Genomic DNA, 17,269 nt, shown 5'->3' on the forward strand with positions numbered 1-17,269 from the left:
CTGTAATAGGGAGCTTGCCTGTGCCCACCGTTTTGGTGCTCTCAGAGCAAATGCTGTGTTTAAAAGATAAACACTTTGAGAGTCCTAACTTGGAACTGAATTGGAGTTCAAAATTCAGGCATTAAAATGTAGAGAGCTGGCATAGTCTGAAAAGCAATTTCTGTGTGTATTTGCGAAAAGGATATCAGTGGGGGGAGGTGAGCTGTAGAAAGATACTGGGACTTGCTTAAAAGGAGTATGGCTGGTATCCAGGGAATTTAGAAATCGTAGGAAGAAAACTGGAGGTGTCTGTGGAAATAAGGTACTTAAAGGATGCAGACTGGCACCTTCTGCTAAAGGACAAATGGCCTGGATAACCAGGCAGGAAGAGAGGCCTGAGGAGGGAGCAAATAGATAAGGAAGCTTGTGGCACGGTGGATGGTCCCAGTGCTAGTGGGTAATGGGTTTTGAAAAAAAAAAAAAAGAGTTTGAAAAAGAGGTACTGGGAGTTATCTGGGATAAAGTAATCCTTATATAGCATCCTAATCTGTTACATTTAGCTACTGAATCTTTAGGACTCTCTCAGTTATCCTCCTAATGCCTCAATTCTGTGTTAGTGCCAGTTTTGTTTAACATGCCCATCAGTGGTGTGCCTGAAGCAGTGTTCTGTCAGCTCAGGATGGATGGTGACAGCTTTGGGCTCTCAGTCTCAGGCCTCCGCTGACCTTGAAGACCAGGAACCCTGAGCATGCCATGCTGGTTAGCCTTGGATCGCTGTTGAAACAAATGCCTTGCTGCTAAATGCTTCAAGGTGATGCCACATGCTCTTCAGCTCCAGAGTGTCTCTAATGCCCAAGAGCCAAATATCCTGCTCTTTGGGTGACCACTAACACAATGTTTATGTTGTCAGTTGTTATCTCAGTGTTAGTATTGATGGAAATCTGCAATAATAGTACACAGCAACGTTGTTTGGATCCATTTGGTGATATAACAGTTCCACCACTTTTCAAACCATCCTTTTCCCCTGTATATCTTGAGTCTTTTGCCTTGGCTGTCAGCCACTCAGCAGCAGAGTGCTGGATGCACTTGCTAGATCAGGCCAATAAAAAGAAATCCCTGAGCTGTAACTGGTTTGAGAACTCGAGAAAGAGGCTGAGAGCCTTGGGGGAAATCCCACCTCATGAGGAATTTGCTTGTAGTTACTCTTGCTGTAGGAAATGCCAGATTGCTGCAGTACCCTGCAGCAGCCTGGATTGCTCTTGTTTCTTCAGCTCCATGTCACGCTCCATTTTCTAACTGTTTAATTACAGATGGATTGTGGTTTGTGGGTTCACAGCTTTTCTCATCTGCTTTTTGTCAGAGGTAAGCAGATGTACTGCCTGTTGCTCTGTACAGTTGAGTCCCTTGTACAGCAGCTGCTGATGAGTTCGGAGATAAAATCTTCAGCATATGGAAAACAGGGGATGAGAAGCCAGTTTCTGTGGCTGAGATGATCTTGTTCTGAAATATATCCAGCTGGTCTCTTATCCTCCCAGGTGTTGGCTCTCTGCTTTGTCTCAGGAAGGTGCTGCCTCCTCAATTTCACGGGCAGCTGGAGATAGTTAGGGAGACCTTTGGTGTTTGACCCCACCTGTCTGCCTAATTTGGAGGTGAGTCCTGTAAGAGAGAGACCCCTGTGCTCTCCCTGCCAGCTCCCACCCAGCCTCTGCATGGTGCATGCCAGTGGAATAGGATGCTATTACATAACTTGCATTGTGTGGCAGTTGGGGGTTGTTAAATCTGCATTTCTAATCCATACTCAAATAGGAGCAGAACTTGAAAACATTCTGATTTGTAGTTCCAATTAGATAACCCGGCTTGTGCTGTCAGTCTCTTGTCTCCTGTGCTGTGCCACCCAGTGCATTTGGAGGCCAGGGCTGGAATATACCCTGAGGGTGGTAAGAGCTTTTTATTCTGGGAAGTGCTGCTGGGACCAGGGGCACCCACTGCATTCCCAGACTGCCTGCTGGGGTAGTGTCTGAGCATTCCCAAGGCAATAAACACTTGTCATTAATCATTTTAAATGACTTTTAAATGATGGATGTATACTGATTTTTGGATAGCCATCCTAATTATAGTAAATATGCATAAGAAGGCTGAATTAACATCATGTAAACGAGGTTAATGCTGGTATTTTAATGTGACTGCTTTGCTGTGCTGCCCAAAAGTGTTATTTTGTCATAATCTTCATATGCAGTTTTTTATCTGTTTATAAATGGTATTTTCAGTTAATTTTTTATCATGTTGAACCATATCAGTCTTCCAACTTGGTTGTTACTCAGTAAGAAGGATACCTGAACCTTTCAGTTCATGGCACAGATATTTTCCATTTAATCAGACCATGAACAATATAAGGAAATAATTAGCTGAAGTGGTGTTTGATCTGTGCATGAGCCAGCTGTTAAAGGAGGTCTGAAGATGGTTCACTTGTGGTGGAGGCACCTCCTGCACTGCCTCAGGGTTGTAGCCAAGAAGAAAAGTTTGACTTATTATTTCTTGTGGGTTTGGATGCTTGGTAGCTGAGCCTTGGTTCTGTTCCAAAACTGATGTGCGCCGCCCCAGGTGTGTCATCTCTAAAGGTGACACTGACAATTGCAGTTCCACTAAGTCAGGCACTCATGGTGTTCCTTGTGACTAGGGATGGTGGCATCCTGGATGGATGGCTGCTGCCATCACCCTGGAAGAGCTGGAGCACATTCCTCCACAGCAATCCATGGTGATGTTGGTTGCTGCATCCACATCTCCGTGCGGTTTCAGAGTCCCTGCGGTAGCTGCCAAAGCATGACCTGTGGGGTGAAATACCTGGAGAGCTGTCAGCTCATTGTTTGGAGGCTCCAAAGTGAGATTTTACTGAAGGTTTTAGTGTTTGGACAGATTCAGTTAAAGCAGAAGTCTGGTTTGATTTGAGGGAGTGGCCGTGTTCCGAGAGCTCTCCCTCCACATTTCCAGTTTTCTAGGTCACTCTTGGATGCTCTAATTTTTTTTCAGGGAAACAGTTAGCAAAAGCTTTGACACTGATGATTTGTATTCTGTCATCTCAGTCTTGAGAGCAAAGAGATACTTTTTTGGCAAGTTCTCCCCCTCCTCAACCCCCAGTCATCATCATTAAAAGGCTGTCAACAAGCATGAAAAATCCTAGCGTGCCAACTGTAAATGCTAATTGACAGACAAGCAGCTGAAGCGGTGGCTTGTGCAGTGCCTGACCTGCAGCAGGCTGTCTCCTGGCCCTGGCAGTAGCTCCATAGGTTCCCTAGGAAGTGGGATCAGAGTGCTCAGTGCTCACATACCTGCAGAGCCAGGCTGGGCTCTGTGCAGAGCAGTGCTATTCCAAACACGGTAAACTAGAGGTGAGCTAAGCCCAGCCTCATGAGTGAGTGTGACGTGTCCTAGGAGTGTGGTCTGGCTTTTTTCTTGCAGGTAGGCCTACCTTCCTGGTATTCTTTAATACTTCTCTGGGGACAAAAAGCTTGGAAAATGCTTTAGTAAAACTAGCTTTGTTGCTGAAGCCATATGCCCTGCTGACACAGTCTCCAAAGTGCTGTCGGAAGGATTGCATCACCTGTGGATATCATGGCTAAGGGATTTTCTTCTTTTTCTTTCCCTCTGTAAAAACAACGTGTTCCTGTGGGGTTCTTCCCTGCTCAGTGGAGAGCTTTGAGATGGGGCTGCGCTGTGTGTGCTCTCTGCAAACAGGCTTTATGGGTTCCTGGCACAGCTCTCTAGGACCATCACATGGTAGGGTTGCTCCATGGATCATTCTGCTGACAGGAGTATTTACATACTTGGCCATAGGGCAGATTTTTCAGTAGCTGAAATGGCTGGGACTGAATTGTATCACTTAGATTAGAATCCAATGTTGCATCTCCAACGACCTCTAAGCAAAAAATCCATGTATGATTGTGCTTGAAAGGTATCAAACAGTAGCACAAATTACTCCTAACAGTAAAGTCCTGATGCTCTGTTTTGATGCATTTGGCAGTTCAGAAAACAGTAGAATCTGCTCATGCCCTTGGAAATCTGGGCATTTCCATGGCTGAGAGCTTGGTGTCCTAGTACTGCAAAGCTGTGCTGCCTTTTAAACCCTTCACTGGTGAGTCAACTCCTGTGTTTACTGCTAGTTATGAGGGGGAGGTTCCTGACTTGGAAGACCAGAGAGACATTTTTGTTTCACTCTGACTTAGAAAAAGCCAAGCTGCTCCAAAGTACAGGGTATTAAAAATACAGAGGAATTAACAGACATAGTGCAGGTTGGTGAAAAAGTCCAGGATAAAATGCCTGAATGTGGAAGAGATATGGTGCCAGACACTATATGTGGCATGCTTTAAGCTTACCCTTTTTCCCCCCCTAGCACTGTTCCCTGAAATTCTCAGAAAATCTTTGTGATTTCACCAAGATCTGCTCAACTGAAATCTGCTCAATTGGACTGAAATTTAGGGTATTACCCAAAAATTTTGCACAGTAAAGGAAGATCTAGGTGAAGAAGAGTAAGCAGAGACAGGCACTATAAGAAATAAAGGTTCTGAAAATATTTGCAATGGAATCTAGTAATAAAGTAGGAGAATGAGGAATTCAAAACTACTGAATCCTGACAATGTGTGTCCTGAGTGAAAGACTCATTTTTGGAGAGTTAAATGATGATTGCAACCTTGAAAATTACTTTATCGAGAAGAAATCAGTAAGAGAGAGCTTGCTGAAAAAGTGAGCAGGCAATCAGCAGGGTGTTAGGGAAATCAGGGAGTAATTATGCAAGTGACACTTTCTGCAGCCTCCGAAAATGGAATTTGCGGAAGGGACCAGCACCGCCAGCACAACATGCACTTAAATACCATTTTCCATAAAACCAAAAATAATCTTCAGGCTTTCTGGCAAGGTTTGTCCTCAATGGCTGGTAGAAGGCTGAAGCTCTGTGACGGATTGCCCTGCCAGAGGAGGTGTTCTCTAATCGAGTTTTTTTGTTTCCTGAGCTCGTAGGCAGAGCTGCAGCTGCCTGCTGAGGGGCTGCTGTTCCTGAGGACTTCCCTGGGCTCATGAGGATGTGCACCCTGCCTTCTCCTCCTGCCTCTGATCAGTGTGTCCTGAGGCACACGTGGGCATTTCTACCCTGCTCCTGGCACTGCCCATCTCTTGAGTGTGTGCTGAGATGTGATGGGTGCCCTGCTTGGGAGAGGGAGCACATCTGTCTTAGAGGGACCAATATTCGCAGTGGGACAGCCTTGACTTCCACTTCCCTTTCTCACTTGTGTTTCCCCACGTGCCTTAAAGAAGGTGCAAACCCGCTTGTAGACATGTGAAGTGGGCAATAATCCCTGCTGTGAATAGACCCTGAGCAGATTCTCTGAAGGTGCAGCAGGGTGCTCTGTGTGCACACACCAGCCTTCGGCAAGGTCCAGGAATGGCTTGGCTTTCTGTCAGGCAAAGGCAAATCCAAGTTGGAAAGCAGTGCTTGAGCAGCTGGGTGGCAGAAAGGAACCCCTCAAAGTGTTCAGCATAGGCCTGTTAGGAAAGGATGGCTTTGGTCCATAAAAGGGAGGATGTGAAGAGGGGAGGTGGTGGAACCCTGCTGTGTTCTTTCGTAGGAGTTAAAGGCTTGTTGTACTGCCACTCAGTGATTCCCTCCTATGAACTCTTCACTCCCACTTTACATATTCCCTAGCATCTCCCTCACGTTCTGCACAGCAGTTTATGCATGGATATATCATGACTTCTGAATAATAACTCTGGGAACTTGTTTTCTCATGTTCATGGTTTGCACTGGGGGTTTTTGGGTGATGAGGCTACTGGGTCAGAGTACCTGGGAAGCTTCTGACTCAGCAGAGGCCCCCAAAATAGGCTGGGACCATTTACAGGTCCCTGACATCTGTCTGTGCTATCAGGCAGCTGCTCTCCTGGGACTTGGGAGACCTGGGTCTGGGTCTCTTTATTGATACAGCATCTCAAATTGTGGTATTGGGCAATCCAGGCTGCCTGGTCTGGCAGTGCCTCCAGTGACAGGAGATGTTTCATGGCTATGTACATCTGTGACTCGGCCTGCCTGCGTCCTGCATGCCCAGGCATGGCCTGTTGTCCATGGCAGATGGGAGCCACCAGGAATCATCACTGCTCTGGGCAGGAGCTGGGGAACTTGTACCTACGACCCATTTTATCTGCATTTCAGCAGAGCTTGTGGGTGTGTTGGCACCTCTCCAAAGCATCACGTGTGGATCTGGAAGCAGTGTGTCTGTGGGCAGTGGAGCCCCTCAGGTGCTGCTGCTCAGGTGCTCAAGGCCAGCCTCAGCAAGGAAGGGCTGGCTGCAGAGCAGTGGCTCTGCTGGCTGCAGGGCCAGTGGCAGATTTCTGGTGTATTTCTCTGAAGAAAAGCCATGGTTCCATGACTGGCATGAAGACTAACCCAAGTATGAAAATTCTCTCACCGGAGAGGATTTTTCCACGCATTCCTCCTCAAGTAGCTGCCTTGAGGCCAGCCTGGTGGTGGCTGGTGTGAGGGAGTCTGTCCAGCTGCCCCTTGCCAGCACCTGGACTAAAGCAAGTTAAAGCAGTTTCCCACTCTAATTATTTGTCTCTGCTCTTCCTGGGATGTGGCAAGGCCTCTCCTGCCTGTCCCTCTGGAGCTGCCTAACACAGCCCTGCAGCCCCATGCTAGAGCAGGGCACAGGCTGTTTCCCTCCCACTTCCATGGCAAAGCTCCAGCTAACTGAACTGGGAGGCTTTCTCCCCCTTTCACCCTGTTTCACTTGCAAAAGCTTTAGGAACCAGAGCTTTCACCCCTTTCTTTGCCTCTGAGTAACCTGCGTGTGCTGGGCACGTTCGTCATTTCCCTCCTTGTCTCAACAGGGAACTCTTACGATCGGTGGCAAAGAAGTGACCCTTGAATACACTCCGTGCCCAGAGTTTTGGCGCTGCAAACGTGTAAGTATGTGCTCAGAGCTGTGTTGTGCTTCCCCTGCTGGCACTTGTGGCAGTGGCAGCTCAGAGGAGTCTTAGATATTTGCTCGGTGGCCAAAATCCCTCAGAGTAATACCTGCCCTGAAGCTCTTGCCTCTTCTAAACTGTGCTTTTGCCTACCTTGTTTTTGGTCCCACCTCTGAGTGCATGTTGCTCAGGTACAGGTAGCCAGATTTTTATGCACAGAGCAGCCTTGTCCCTGTGCAGTGATTCCTTTTTAACATGTGGGAAAAATAGTGTGTGGATCCTTTCTCCTTAAAAACCACAATGAGACAGTGATTCCGCCGACCGGAATGGAGCAGGCTTCACTCTGGTTCATGTGTGTAACCACCCCTCTGCCTCACACAGGAACCTGTGGTCTAGCTGTGGCTGTAGAAAGTGTAGCAGGAAAGGAAGCATGGAAATGGATCCAAGTCTACTGCATGCTGGAACTGGCTCATTTCTGGGAAGGCACAGTTGCCCAAGGGTCAGTTTGTTCCTGTGCCCTCCCCAAGGTTCTCCCAGAATGGGAATTTGCAGCTGCAGCAGGCTGGAGGTGATTGCTGGAGAAAGGACAGGATTGTTGCCTGCATTCCCACTGACTGCAGGCTGAGCGGTTGCAGCAGGACATGAAGGGATTGGTTCTAAGAGTCCCGCCTTGACCACTGGATCACCCTGGGCTACAGAGACCCTCATCCAGCTGACTGGATGCACTCAGCTGCAAGCAGAGCTGTTGCTCAGTGTCTCATCTCTGCTTGCAGCGCTCCAGAGATGGAGACGCAAGTTTCAGGCAGTGGTTTCAAACAGCTCTCAGTGCACTGAGGTGGCTGCACTGTATCTCCCCACTGTTGCTGTGTGTAGCCATGGCCTGAAGGAGCTTCCTTGTGCCCCAGAGCATTCACAAGGCTTCAGTTAATAGGAAAGAATTGTTATGAAACAAAAGCAATGCATTTACAGAGAGCTTAAGGAGGAGGTCAGGAATGCTGTGTTTGGAGAGAGCTGTGAAGACTGGGCACTTGGCTCTCCCCACGGTGGCTCTAGGTGGTACCATCCAAGGTACCACCCAAGCCTGTACAGCTCTGCCTCTTGGTTAGCAGACACCTCATCATTAACTCTGCAAATTACATCAGTTTCTACAGTTCAGCTCAGATAAGGACTTCATCACTGCTTGAGGGGTGAGTTCAGGTTAGAGATTGCCAAGGTAACTTTGGACCCTTTGAATCAACACTGTGCCTAGCAGGGAGCTTTTGATGCAGCATCTCTTGAGAGGGGGAAGAGTTACGTCTCAAGGACTAGAGAATAAATCTGTGCTCAGAAGTTGTGTGAAAGCCCTGTTCCCAAGGCAAACCCAGCTGAGAGTCATATGAGCATTTATCTGCAATTCCAGCCAAGGTCCCTGCTGCCATTACCCATCACTGTAACTTTTTCTTAGCTGCTACTTTCTGAAAGCACACTGCAGAGTCTGGAATTCTGTAGTAGGTTGTACCCACTGCCTTCAAAACACAACTTCCTCATGCTGTCCATCTTCCATTGCAGTGTAAGGTGTGTACTGTGGGCTACAGATCTTCCTGTTCCTATTGCAAGCTCCCAAGAGATGGTGAGTATATCTGGTCCACTGAGCTTGGTCGGTTAACAGTTTCATCTATCCTGACAAGTAAGTTTCTCTTCTGGCTTCCTGTGGCATCCCTTTTGCTGGACTAGCTGAGCACTGTGTAGGAGGATTGTTAGTTTTGCTTCACTTAAACCCTTTTTGCCTGTCCACACTAAAGCTATTACGTGCAATGCTGTCAGGCTCTCTGCTCTTGGGAGGCTTGCTGGAGAGGTGTCTTACTGCCCACAGCCTTCCCCTCCTATTCTCTGGCGTTGTCCTTCATCCACGGAGTTATGGTTGTGTGTCCTCTGGGACTGTGAGCTGGTACTGCTGGCCATAGGTGAGATGGTTTCACCTCAACCCACCTTCCTTGGGAGATGCAGCTGCATGTTTTTAGTGTCACTCAGAAACACTGATTTGCCTCACTTTTGATACTCTCAGAGTAGGATCACAGAATCATGGAATCATTAAAGTTGGGAAAGACCTCTGAGACTGAGTCCAGCCATTAACCTGTCATTGCCAAGCCCACCACTAAGCCATGTCTCTTAAGCACCACACCTACATGTTTTTTGAACATTTCCAGAAATGGTGATTCCACCACTTCCCAGGGCAGCCTGTTCCAATGCTTGATTGCCCTTTTGGTGAAGAAATTTTCCCTCGTATCTAACCTAAACCTCCCCTGGGGCAACTTGAGATCATTTCCATTCATCCTGTCTCTTGTTGCTTGGGAGAGGAGATTAGAGGTGAATCCAGGATTGGAATTGCTGAACTCACCTTGCTGGCTGTAAAAAATGCATGAGAGGAGTTCTCCAGGAGCTTCTCCTCACCCCACCAGCACCTCTGCTTTTTGAGGTGGGAGGGCACAAAAGCCAAAGCACACTTTCCTTGAGGAACTGATTTCTTTGGGATGATGGCTGTGCCAACCTTCACCATCCCTGGGTGCAGCACCCGGGGCCACAGTGCCACGAGTGAGTTCTCCACACTCCTCTGCCACTGCCTGTGCATTCCAGCCACTGTGTAAGCCTTGACTCAGTATTTTTGAGCAGACTTCTATGTACTGCCCTCCTGGCCTGGGCAGAAGAGCAATACATCAACTGTTGATGCACAGATCTCTATTTACTGAAGCACGGTCCCTGTTGTTGTGCTTTCTGTGCTCTGTGGCTCCTCCATCAGTGCTGTGAAGGCAAAATTCACACAGCTGGCCCAACACAGCTGTGGGTTGTAATGAAACTGCCCAGGAGCAAATTAAACAGAGCCTTTAAGCTGCTGTGAAGACAGATTGTGGTGAATGCTTCTTGCTGACATGCTTTTCTTGGGAAAAGGTGCAATAAGGTAACCTCTCTATGACTGGGTGAAGCAAAACAACTCTCTAGGCATTTACAGTGGTTCCTGCAGCTTTGTGACTGATGGGTGTGAAATGGACTTTAATGTGCCTCTCTTACAGGGAGCAGAGCAGGCCCAGAGTCCAGAGGTGGTGCTGAGGGAGAGGACACATCGGCTGAGCAGGAATTCAGTAAGAGAGTTGCCCTCCCCATCTCTGGGGTTGTGCTCGTGTCTTTGTGATTTGCACAGGCAGTTTTCACAGCTGCAGGTGCAAAGTGGTTTCATGTGCAAATTTTACATGAGGTTCTGTAGCCAAAACTCTGCATGCTACAAACTGCAGACAAATGAGTAAAAGCCTGTCCAAGGTGAGCTGTGCTGGCAGCCAAGCAAGGCACTGTGCAGCTTTCCCAACAGTTGTGTGCAAAAGCATCGTGTGTTCTGCCATGCCGCCCACTGCCCAAACAGAATGAGAGCAGGGACTTGCTCTCAGGGACATTAAAGAAGGAAGCTTCACTGTATCACGTCTTGCACCCTCATTTCCTTCTCTTTGTGGGAAGAGGCTTCAGCAGCAGGTGCAAGGCTGGTGGTATCTGCCTTTGCAGCCTCACAGATTTGGCTTCCCTTTGCAGCAGTGTTAGAAGCTCAGGTAGGGACCTCTTTTGCAGTGAAACCAGGCCGTTCAGAGGCCTTCAAGCACAGCAACTTGTTGGGGTTTATCTTCTCTGAATGGCATAGGTAGACTGGGGGGGGGAGGGGAAGGGTGTTCCCACATTGTTTCTGTGTCATCTGTGGTCAGTAGGCACCTGATAAAATCTGTGACTGTATTATGGATGTGTTTCACTCAGTGGTCAAGAGGGTCTGAACCCAGTTTTCCTCTAGCATAGAGACAGGGTGACAGTTACTAGTTGATATTGCTCAGTTGTGGATGATCAGGAGTGCATCATAGATAGTAAGGATATCACTGCCATATAGGTTATCCTGAGCATGGAAGGAGTGTTTCTAAATCCATCCCTGATTCTTGTTTGTTCAGGGAAGAGCCAATCCTATAAAGTGGCCAGAAAGCCTCTTGTCTTTGATGGGAAGTCTTGTAAAGGAGCCCAACACAAAACAAGGCAGTGGAAGGATAACAGTACCTGAACAAACCTTGTGTCTGCCAAGTGTTAAGACAGTGGATATGCAACAGGCAGTACAGGTTGGCCTTTTATAAGGAGCACTGCTGCAAGGGTCAGAAGATAGGAGAAGAAAAATACCTGCTGAAACATTCTTATGTGAAACCAGTCCATTTCTCCTCTAATAGCAGAGACAAAGCTTGAAACACCCGAGCAAGAATTGTCAGGTCAACCAGGATCTCCAAAGCAGCCTCTCCAGCCCTCAGTTCCTGCTCCACAGCAGGAATGTCAGCCTCAGGAGCAGGAGCCAAGGAAGAGAGATGAAGGGAGAGAGCGTCGGCCCTCACAGGAGAAGAGAAGGGACGTGGACCGGCACCAGGAGCCGCCCTCTCAGAGGGAAGCAGAGGAAGCCACGCCACCAGATGGTGGAGGCAGCAGAAGTGAGTGACACAAAGACCAGTTTTGGATTCCTCTCGCTTGCACTCCATGAGGCCATCTGCAGAAAGGGCAGCATTTCACTAAAACCTCTGGAGGCTATTTTCTGTGTTGTGCAAATCCATGGCATCAAGAAATGAAGGCCTGTCCAGCTCCAAGGGTGCTGACAAATTGTCTTTAGGAAAATTAATTCAGGCTTCTGGGTGGTGCAGTAAACTTAGCACAGCTTCAAAAGCCTCTTGGGCCAGCAGTTACCCTAGGCTGAGCTCTGAGAAGGGGCTATTTTCTACTATGTTTTCTGGGCAGGAAAGGTTAGCAACTGGAGGCAATACTCTGAGCATCTTGCAAAGTGGAAAGCAAAAAGCAATGGCTTTGAGACTCAACTGTGAGAAACTGTGCTCTTACTTTGAGCGGGTTTGGTAAAACTTGGTTATAAATTCTTTCTTTCGCTACTTTTTCTTCCCGGGCCACCTCCCTGATGGTGTTTCTCAGCAATTATGCTGAAGCGAATCACTCGGTTCACCCCACCTGAGGTGATTGTGAGGCTCCTGGCCCCGTACGTGCGTCTGTCCACGTCCAGCGTGCGCATCATGAAGAACAAGGCTGGGCGGATGGGGCAGACCTATGGCTTCATCGAGCTGGAATCCCATGCTGTAAGTAGTTTCCTGCTTTCACCTGCTCCCTCTGTTGGCATCTGAAATCTGTAGAAGTAGAGAAACCACAGGAATACAAGAAATCTCTGTACTTGTGAGGCTCCTGTGCTGGAGCAAGTCCTCTCCTCTGCTTATCTGACCAGGTACAGGAATTAGCTGGTACAGCTGTTGTTCTCTGGCTTTAGGAGTCCAAGATTGATTGTTGTTACAAGCTGTGACACTGATTTTCTCACCTCGGTGCATTTCTTTGTGGACACTCCTAAACTTGAACACTTCTTGCATAGATACTTTGTTTGCAGAGAACTTGAATTCAATGGTTTTTGTTTGTAGAATGCAAGAATCTCAATTAACAGACCATCCCACGTTGGAGGGTTCACATTTTCTGTGTCTGGGTGTCTCCCAGACTCCATAGCTGTGCTTTGAGGTTGGTCCAGAGGGTGTTCACCAAAACACTCTGGGGCAGCAGCAGCCATGGTGCTGCACTGTCTGGCAGCCCTAAGAGAATGCAGTCCCCAGCTGGCTGCTGAAATTGGTCATAGGACAAGCAAAGAACCTCACGTTGCATTTATCCCTTTTGTTGCATCCTAAATACCCTTCACTGACACTTAGACTAATATTAGGGTTGTGTTTCTTGTCCTGCTGAGCACAAGACATTCCTTCCAGGCAGACTGGATTTGGAAAATGTGCTGTTTCCTTCTCATGGAAAGTGACGTTCTTTTTCCTTTTACAGGAGGCGCTGAGGTTGCTAAAGATACTGCAGAACCTGGATCCCCCGATCTGCATTGATGGGCGTATATTGGAAGTGAATCTTGCTACAGGGAGGAGAAGGTACAAACAGATGAGGCAGGGGGGTTGTCCTTTATGTGATGTACGGTTGTTGTGTGCTCTGTGTTGTCAGAGCAGGTGCTTTAAAGTTTGGCATGGGAATTAGCACAGATGTTCCTACAACCAAAAAATGTGTTGGAGAAGTGAAGGCATTGAAGCTTGAAGAAGCTTCAGGGATTGAGCAGAATGGGATTAGTGATCATATTGCATCTTGTTGTCCGGCCATCAAATCCCATTCTGAGGGAATTAGTGGGTTCAGCTTTTTAAAAAACATGTGGAGAGATTCATCTTTGTAGACACAGCAGAGTGGACTCATATTTCTCACGGAGACAGTGGTTTGCCAAGTCTGTCTCCTGGGATGGACACAGTCCAGCATGTGGCCAGAAAAGATGGCCTTTCTGCCTGCTGATCATTTTGAATATACTGAGGTTAATATAAAACCGAATTAACATTATCTTGCAACCTTTTTCTCAATAGGAATGACTATGGGGAGCACGGTGACAATTCCTACTATGGCCCGGTAGGTCTGCACAGCTTCCCTGCCGGTTGCTGAAAGGGAGGTCACTGGGGGATCATGGGCCTGGCTGTGTTAGGCTTTTTCTCTTTGGGCTGCTGAAATACTGCAGAACTTGTTTCACCACGTTTGAAGATGGAGTGATAATGCTCAAATGTGCCCACTGCTGCTCTGCCCCTCACAATTTATCATGTGCATAGAAGTGCAAGTCAGTGCTGCTGGAGGGAGTTCTGGGCTGGGTTACTCGATACCACACTTTACAGAGTGATTTCACTGGTGACTGATCTCAGTTCCCAGAGTGAATGTCTGTAGTGCTTGTTACTAGACTACAGGACTCTCCCCATATACTGGGTGGGGTGAAGGCTTCCATATGGATTGCTATGAGCACCTCTCGTGGAAGCTGCAGAGATCTCGTGCTTCGTGACAGCATCCATTGCTCTCTGTAGATGAAAAGCTGTGTCTGCCTGTGCTCTATTTAGGGGGTGGCTAAATGAGCCCTTCTCCTAAACTTCAGGCCTGTGAGAGGGAGGAGAAGCAATATGATGTTTGTTGAAGAGTCTCTGATCTGTTTGTGTTGTTCACTTACTCCAGGGCAGAAGGGGCATGAGAGACAGGAGGGGTGGCGAATCACAGCAACGCACCAGAGCACAGTGTAAGTTAAACTCTGCTTCACTCCTACTGTGGAGACTTTTCTTCCTTAAAAGGGCACTGACATGTAGAAATCAGCCCAAAAATATTTTTAAAGGCTAAGAGTAGGTTTGTTTGCTACACCCACTTGTGAGTTCCTTTGCCAACTTTGTTTAGTCACATTTTCCTATCTGATGATGTGTTTCTCTCTATTCTCACTGTGTGAAACTACATGCAGATAAAGGAAACTTGGTGCCTATTTTTCCTTGTTGTGGAAAACTGATGGGATAAAATCAGCCTGGCAGTTACTAGAGGAGACAGAGGAAAATACACTTGATGCAGCAATGCCAGTAGCTGGAAGACCACTCCTGATTGTTTCACTAACTTATTCCTTACTGAGGTCTGTCAAAGGACACTTTGGAAATGAGGAATATTCCTGACATTATGGGCCTGCTACCCTTAAGGCCTTTGGCTTTTCCTGTAGAAATAGTTCACTCCCTTTTCTTCTCTGGAGCTTTCATGAGCCCATGGGGTGGAAGGGATGTGGGGAGTGTCATCACTTTAAACAGGATATTGTTTGAGAGAGAACAGCTTTTCCTTGTTCACAGGGGTGGGTGGATGTAGATACTCATTACCCCATCCTTGGGGAAATTACTGAGTTTCATGACCAAGTTTTGTGGTCTTGTGATCTCAGCACAGCCCCTGTAAATCTGTTTTGATGTGGACGTTTTGCCAGAGTTGTGAAAACTTACCACCCCTCTTACTCCTTAAAGAAAAGATGATGTAGGTCAAGTCAAGTCATACCTTTCTTGCCAGGAGAAAAAATTATTCTTTCCCACTCTTGGTCCTTTCACCAGTGTAATGTTTGTTCGTGCTTTTGTCTTGGTAAAAGGCAAGTTCTGCCTTTGGAAGCCTCTGGAGCTAACTCCTGTCTCTCTCTTCAGCACCATCAGATGTGTCCACATACATTTATGATCCTGACACTGGGAATTACTACGATCCCATAGCTGGGACATACTATGACCCCAGAACTCAGGTGAGTGTGTGGGAAGGAAGCTTTACATGCAATATGTTCTTACAAACTGCTCTTCTCTGGAGGGATTTTGCAGCCAGATCCTGAAGACAAGCCAGCATAGGGCAGCACAGAGGCAGCTTTGTGTCTCACACTCTGTTCTCTGACCTGTGTGAAAGGGATGCACGTTGCAAAATATCAACTTAATGAGAAGCTAGGAATCCATTAGCTGTGTGTTGAACCAGCCATAGCTGGCTCTGGCCTCTGAAGCACTGCCTTTGGAGGGTTTTTGGTCTGCTCTTCCTCGAGTGGATTTACAGGCAGAGCATTATTGCTAAATTTTGCTGTAGACATGTGATATGTGACTGTCTGTAATAAAAAATGAATAGCAGACCTCTGTTTTCATCTGTGGTCTCTTTGCTTCTCAATCCTAGCCAGCAATACTGTAAGGAAGCCAAAAAAGAGCCATCAGCAGAGAGTTTCTGGAACTATAATCTTGTTTACATGATGCTGGGGATGTCCATGCTGTGGGAGAGCAGGGCAGTGCACTGGTGACCTGGCTGTGGTCAGCTGTCTTCTGACTTTGCCCCAGCAAAGTTCTGAAGCCTTTGCTGTCTGCAGTCCCTTCTTACTGTGCTGGTCTCCCCAGCTCAGGAAGGACAAGAAGCCCAGTAAGAAGACTGCAGGGGTTGGGCTAAGCCTGCTCCAAATGCCTCTTTCAGAGAGAAGTCACAATAGACCGGGAAGCCTCCGAGCCCCCGACAGAGAGCAGAAGGCGGCGGCACGGGAGCCAAGAACGGACAAGTGACAGGAAGGAGCCACACAGCAGGGACAACAGGGACAGAAAGGACAAAGGGAAAAGTACTTCTGCTAAGGTAACACTCTCCAGGCATCAGAATGACCTGAGGCCAGGAGGCTGAGGGAAGAGAGGTTAGAAAATAGAGAGTAATTAGAGGATTCAAAAATGGAGGGATAGTGGGAGAAGACAAAGGGTCAGCAGCTAGGTAGGAACATGGTGGTTGTCCAGCCAGGTGGGAGTAAGTTCCTGAAATTTTTCTCTCCTGACATTAAATCCAGGGCTTTTCATCCCTTCCTTATAATGAAGGATTCAGTCACATCCAGGTAACTGAGACATGTTTCACTTGCACTGCTATTGTAATAGACAACAAAAAACTGGCAGAGGCATTTAAACACACTGAGTCAGATGATGATAGAGACTCAGCTCTCCCCTAACTGTGGTTTCTGCCCCCCCCAGTCCCAGGGCAGTGCCCTTCACTGCTGCTCCCAGTGAGCAAATCCTGTCTCCCCAGTGTGGGAGCTGCTGGTTGGGAGTAACTGCCCAGAGCGATGTTTGAGCACAGCCCAGGGCTGTGATACTGACAGGGCCTGAGGAATGCCAGGAGAGTTGGTAGAAGTGATTTAGCCACCAATGCAGAAACTTTATGTTCTTCTTTGCCTCTTGGTCTGAATATGCTCAGTGGCATGACCAGTCCTGGGCAACTGGGACTTGAGGGCTGTTAATTGTCCCTGAGGCTGGTAACAAGCCAGCCAAGGGGTCCCATCTGGTATGGAGGCTTTCAGGGACACTGACCTTGGAGAAACATGGTCCTGTCTGAATGGAGGGTAGAAGCATCTCCAGTAGAAATCATTCCATAATTTTTCCCACTTGCCTGTTTTCCATGGATGCTCAGAAGTGGCTTCCTGGCTGCTCTGTGTGCTCTCTGACCCCTGTGTTGCTGCTGGCCTAATGCACAGTCTTGGATTTTTCAGAATGAGCCTGGGGAGGAGAGATTCTTTACAGAAGATGTCTTCAAAAAGCCATTGCCTCCCTCTGTGAAGAAGGATGAGAGCACAGGCCTGGTAAGGTGTTACACTTGTCTTCCCTGGTCAAGTATGAGTAACTCATGAGCCACTAAATTGGAGCCTGTCCAAGGCTCCAGCCCAGTTCTCTGTAAAATGTGTGAAAGTGAAGCTTCACCCCAGCCTACTGTTTGTGCTGCTGAGCACACAGCTGAGTATCACAGGCTCATCCTGTCGCAGTGCTGACTGCAGTCTCTGGTGCCCTCTGTCCAGGATAAAGAAGATCCTGGGAACCCTGCCATGCTGGCTGAGCCTGGCCATATGTTGTGCCACAGTCACAGCAGAGAAAATTGGTGTTGTCTGGCAGTGAGGGTGGCTTTGTACCTGGTCTTCATGTCCTTTGTGCACACAGAGAGGTGCCTGGCCCTGCCCCAGCTCCCT

The 17,269-nt window shown here is 47.8% G+C and overlaps 1 protein-coding gene across 2 annotated transcripts in view; it reads left to right on the forward strand.

The window, feature by feature from the left end:
• RBM6 (RNA binding motif protein 6) overlaps nucleotides 1-17,269 on the forward strand; it is a 57,746-nt gene that overhangs the window by 34,581 nt on the left and 5,896 nt on the right. For both annotated transcript variants that reach the window (XM_010389916.4, XM_019280400.3), the window contains 11 exons: nucleotides 6,850-6,924; nucleotides 8,476-8,536; nucleotides 9,975-10,043; nucleotides 11,151-11,402; nucleotides 11,890-12,050; nucleotides 12,781-12,878; nucleotides 13,353-13,395; nucleotides 13,981-14,041; nucleotides 14,961-15,052; nucleotides 15,751-15,903; nucleotides 16,799-16,888. In XM_010389916.4, coding sequence (XP_010388218.2) covers nucleotides 6,850-6,924; nucleotides 8,476-8,536; nucleotides 9,975-10,043; nucleotides 11,151-11,402; nucleotides 11,890-12,050; nucleotides 12,781-12,878; nucleotides 13,353-13,395; nucleotides 13,981-14,041; nucleotides 14,961-15,052; nucleotides 15,751-15,903; nucleotides 16,799-16,888 — 1,155 coding nt within the window. The remainder of the gene's footprint in view (nucleotides 1-6,849; nucleotides 6,925-8,475; nucleotides 8,537-9,974; nucleotides 10,044-11,150; nucleotides 11,403-11,889; nucleotides 12,051-12,780; nucleotides 12,879-13,352; nucleotides 13,396-13,980; nucleotides 14,042-14,960; nucleotides 15,053-15,750; nucleotides 15,904-16,798; nucleotides 16,889-17,269) is intronic.

The sequence above is a fragment of the Corvus cornix genome, chromosome 12 (assembly GCF_000738735.6).
Source record: "Corvus cornix cornix isolate S_Up_H32 chromosome 12, ASM73873v5, whole genome shotgun sequence".
NCBI lineage: Eukaryota > Metazoa > Chordata > Aves > Passeriformes > Corvidae > Corvus > Corvus cornix.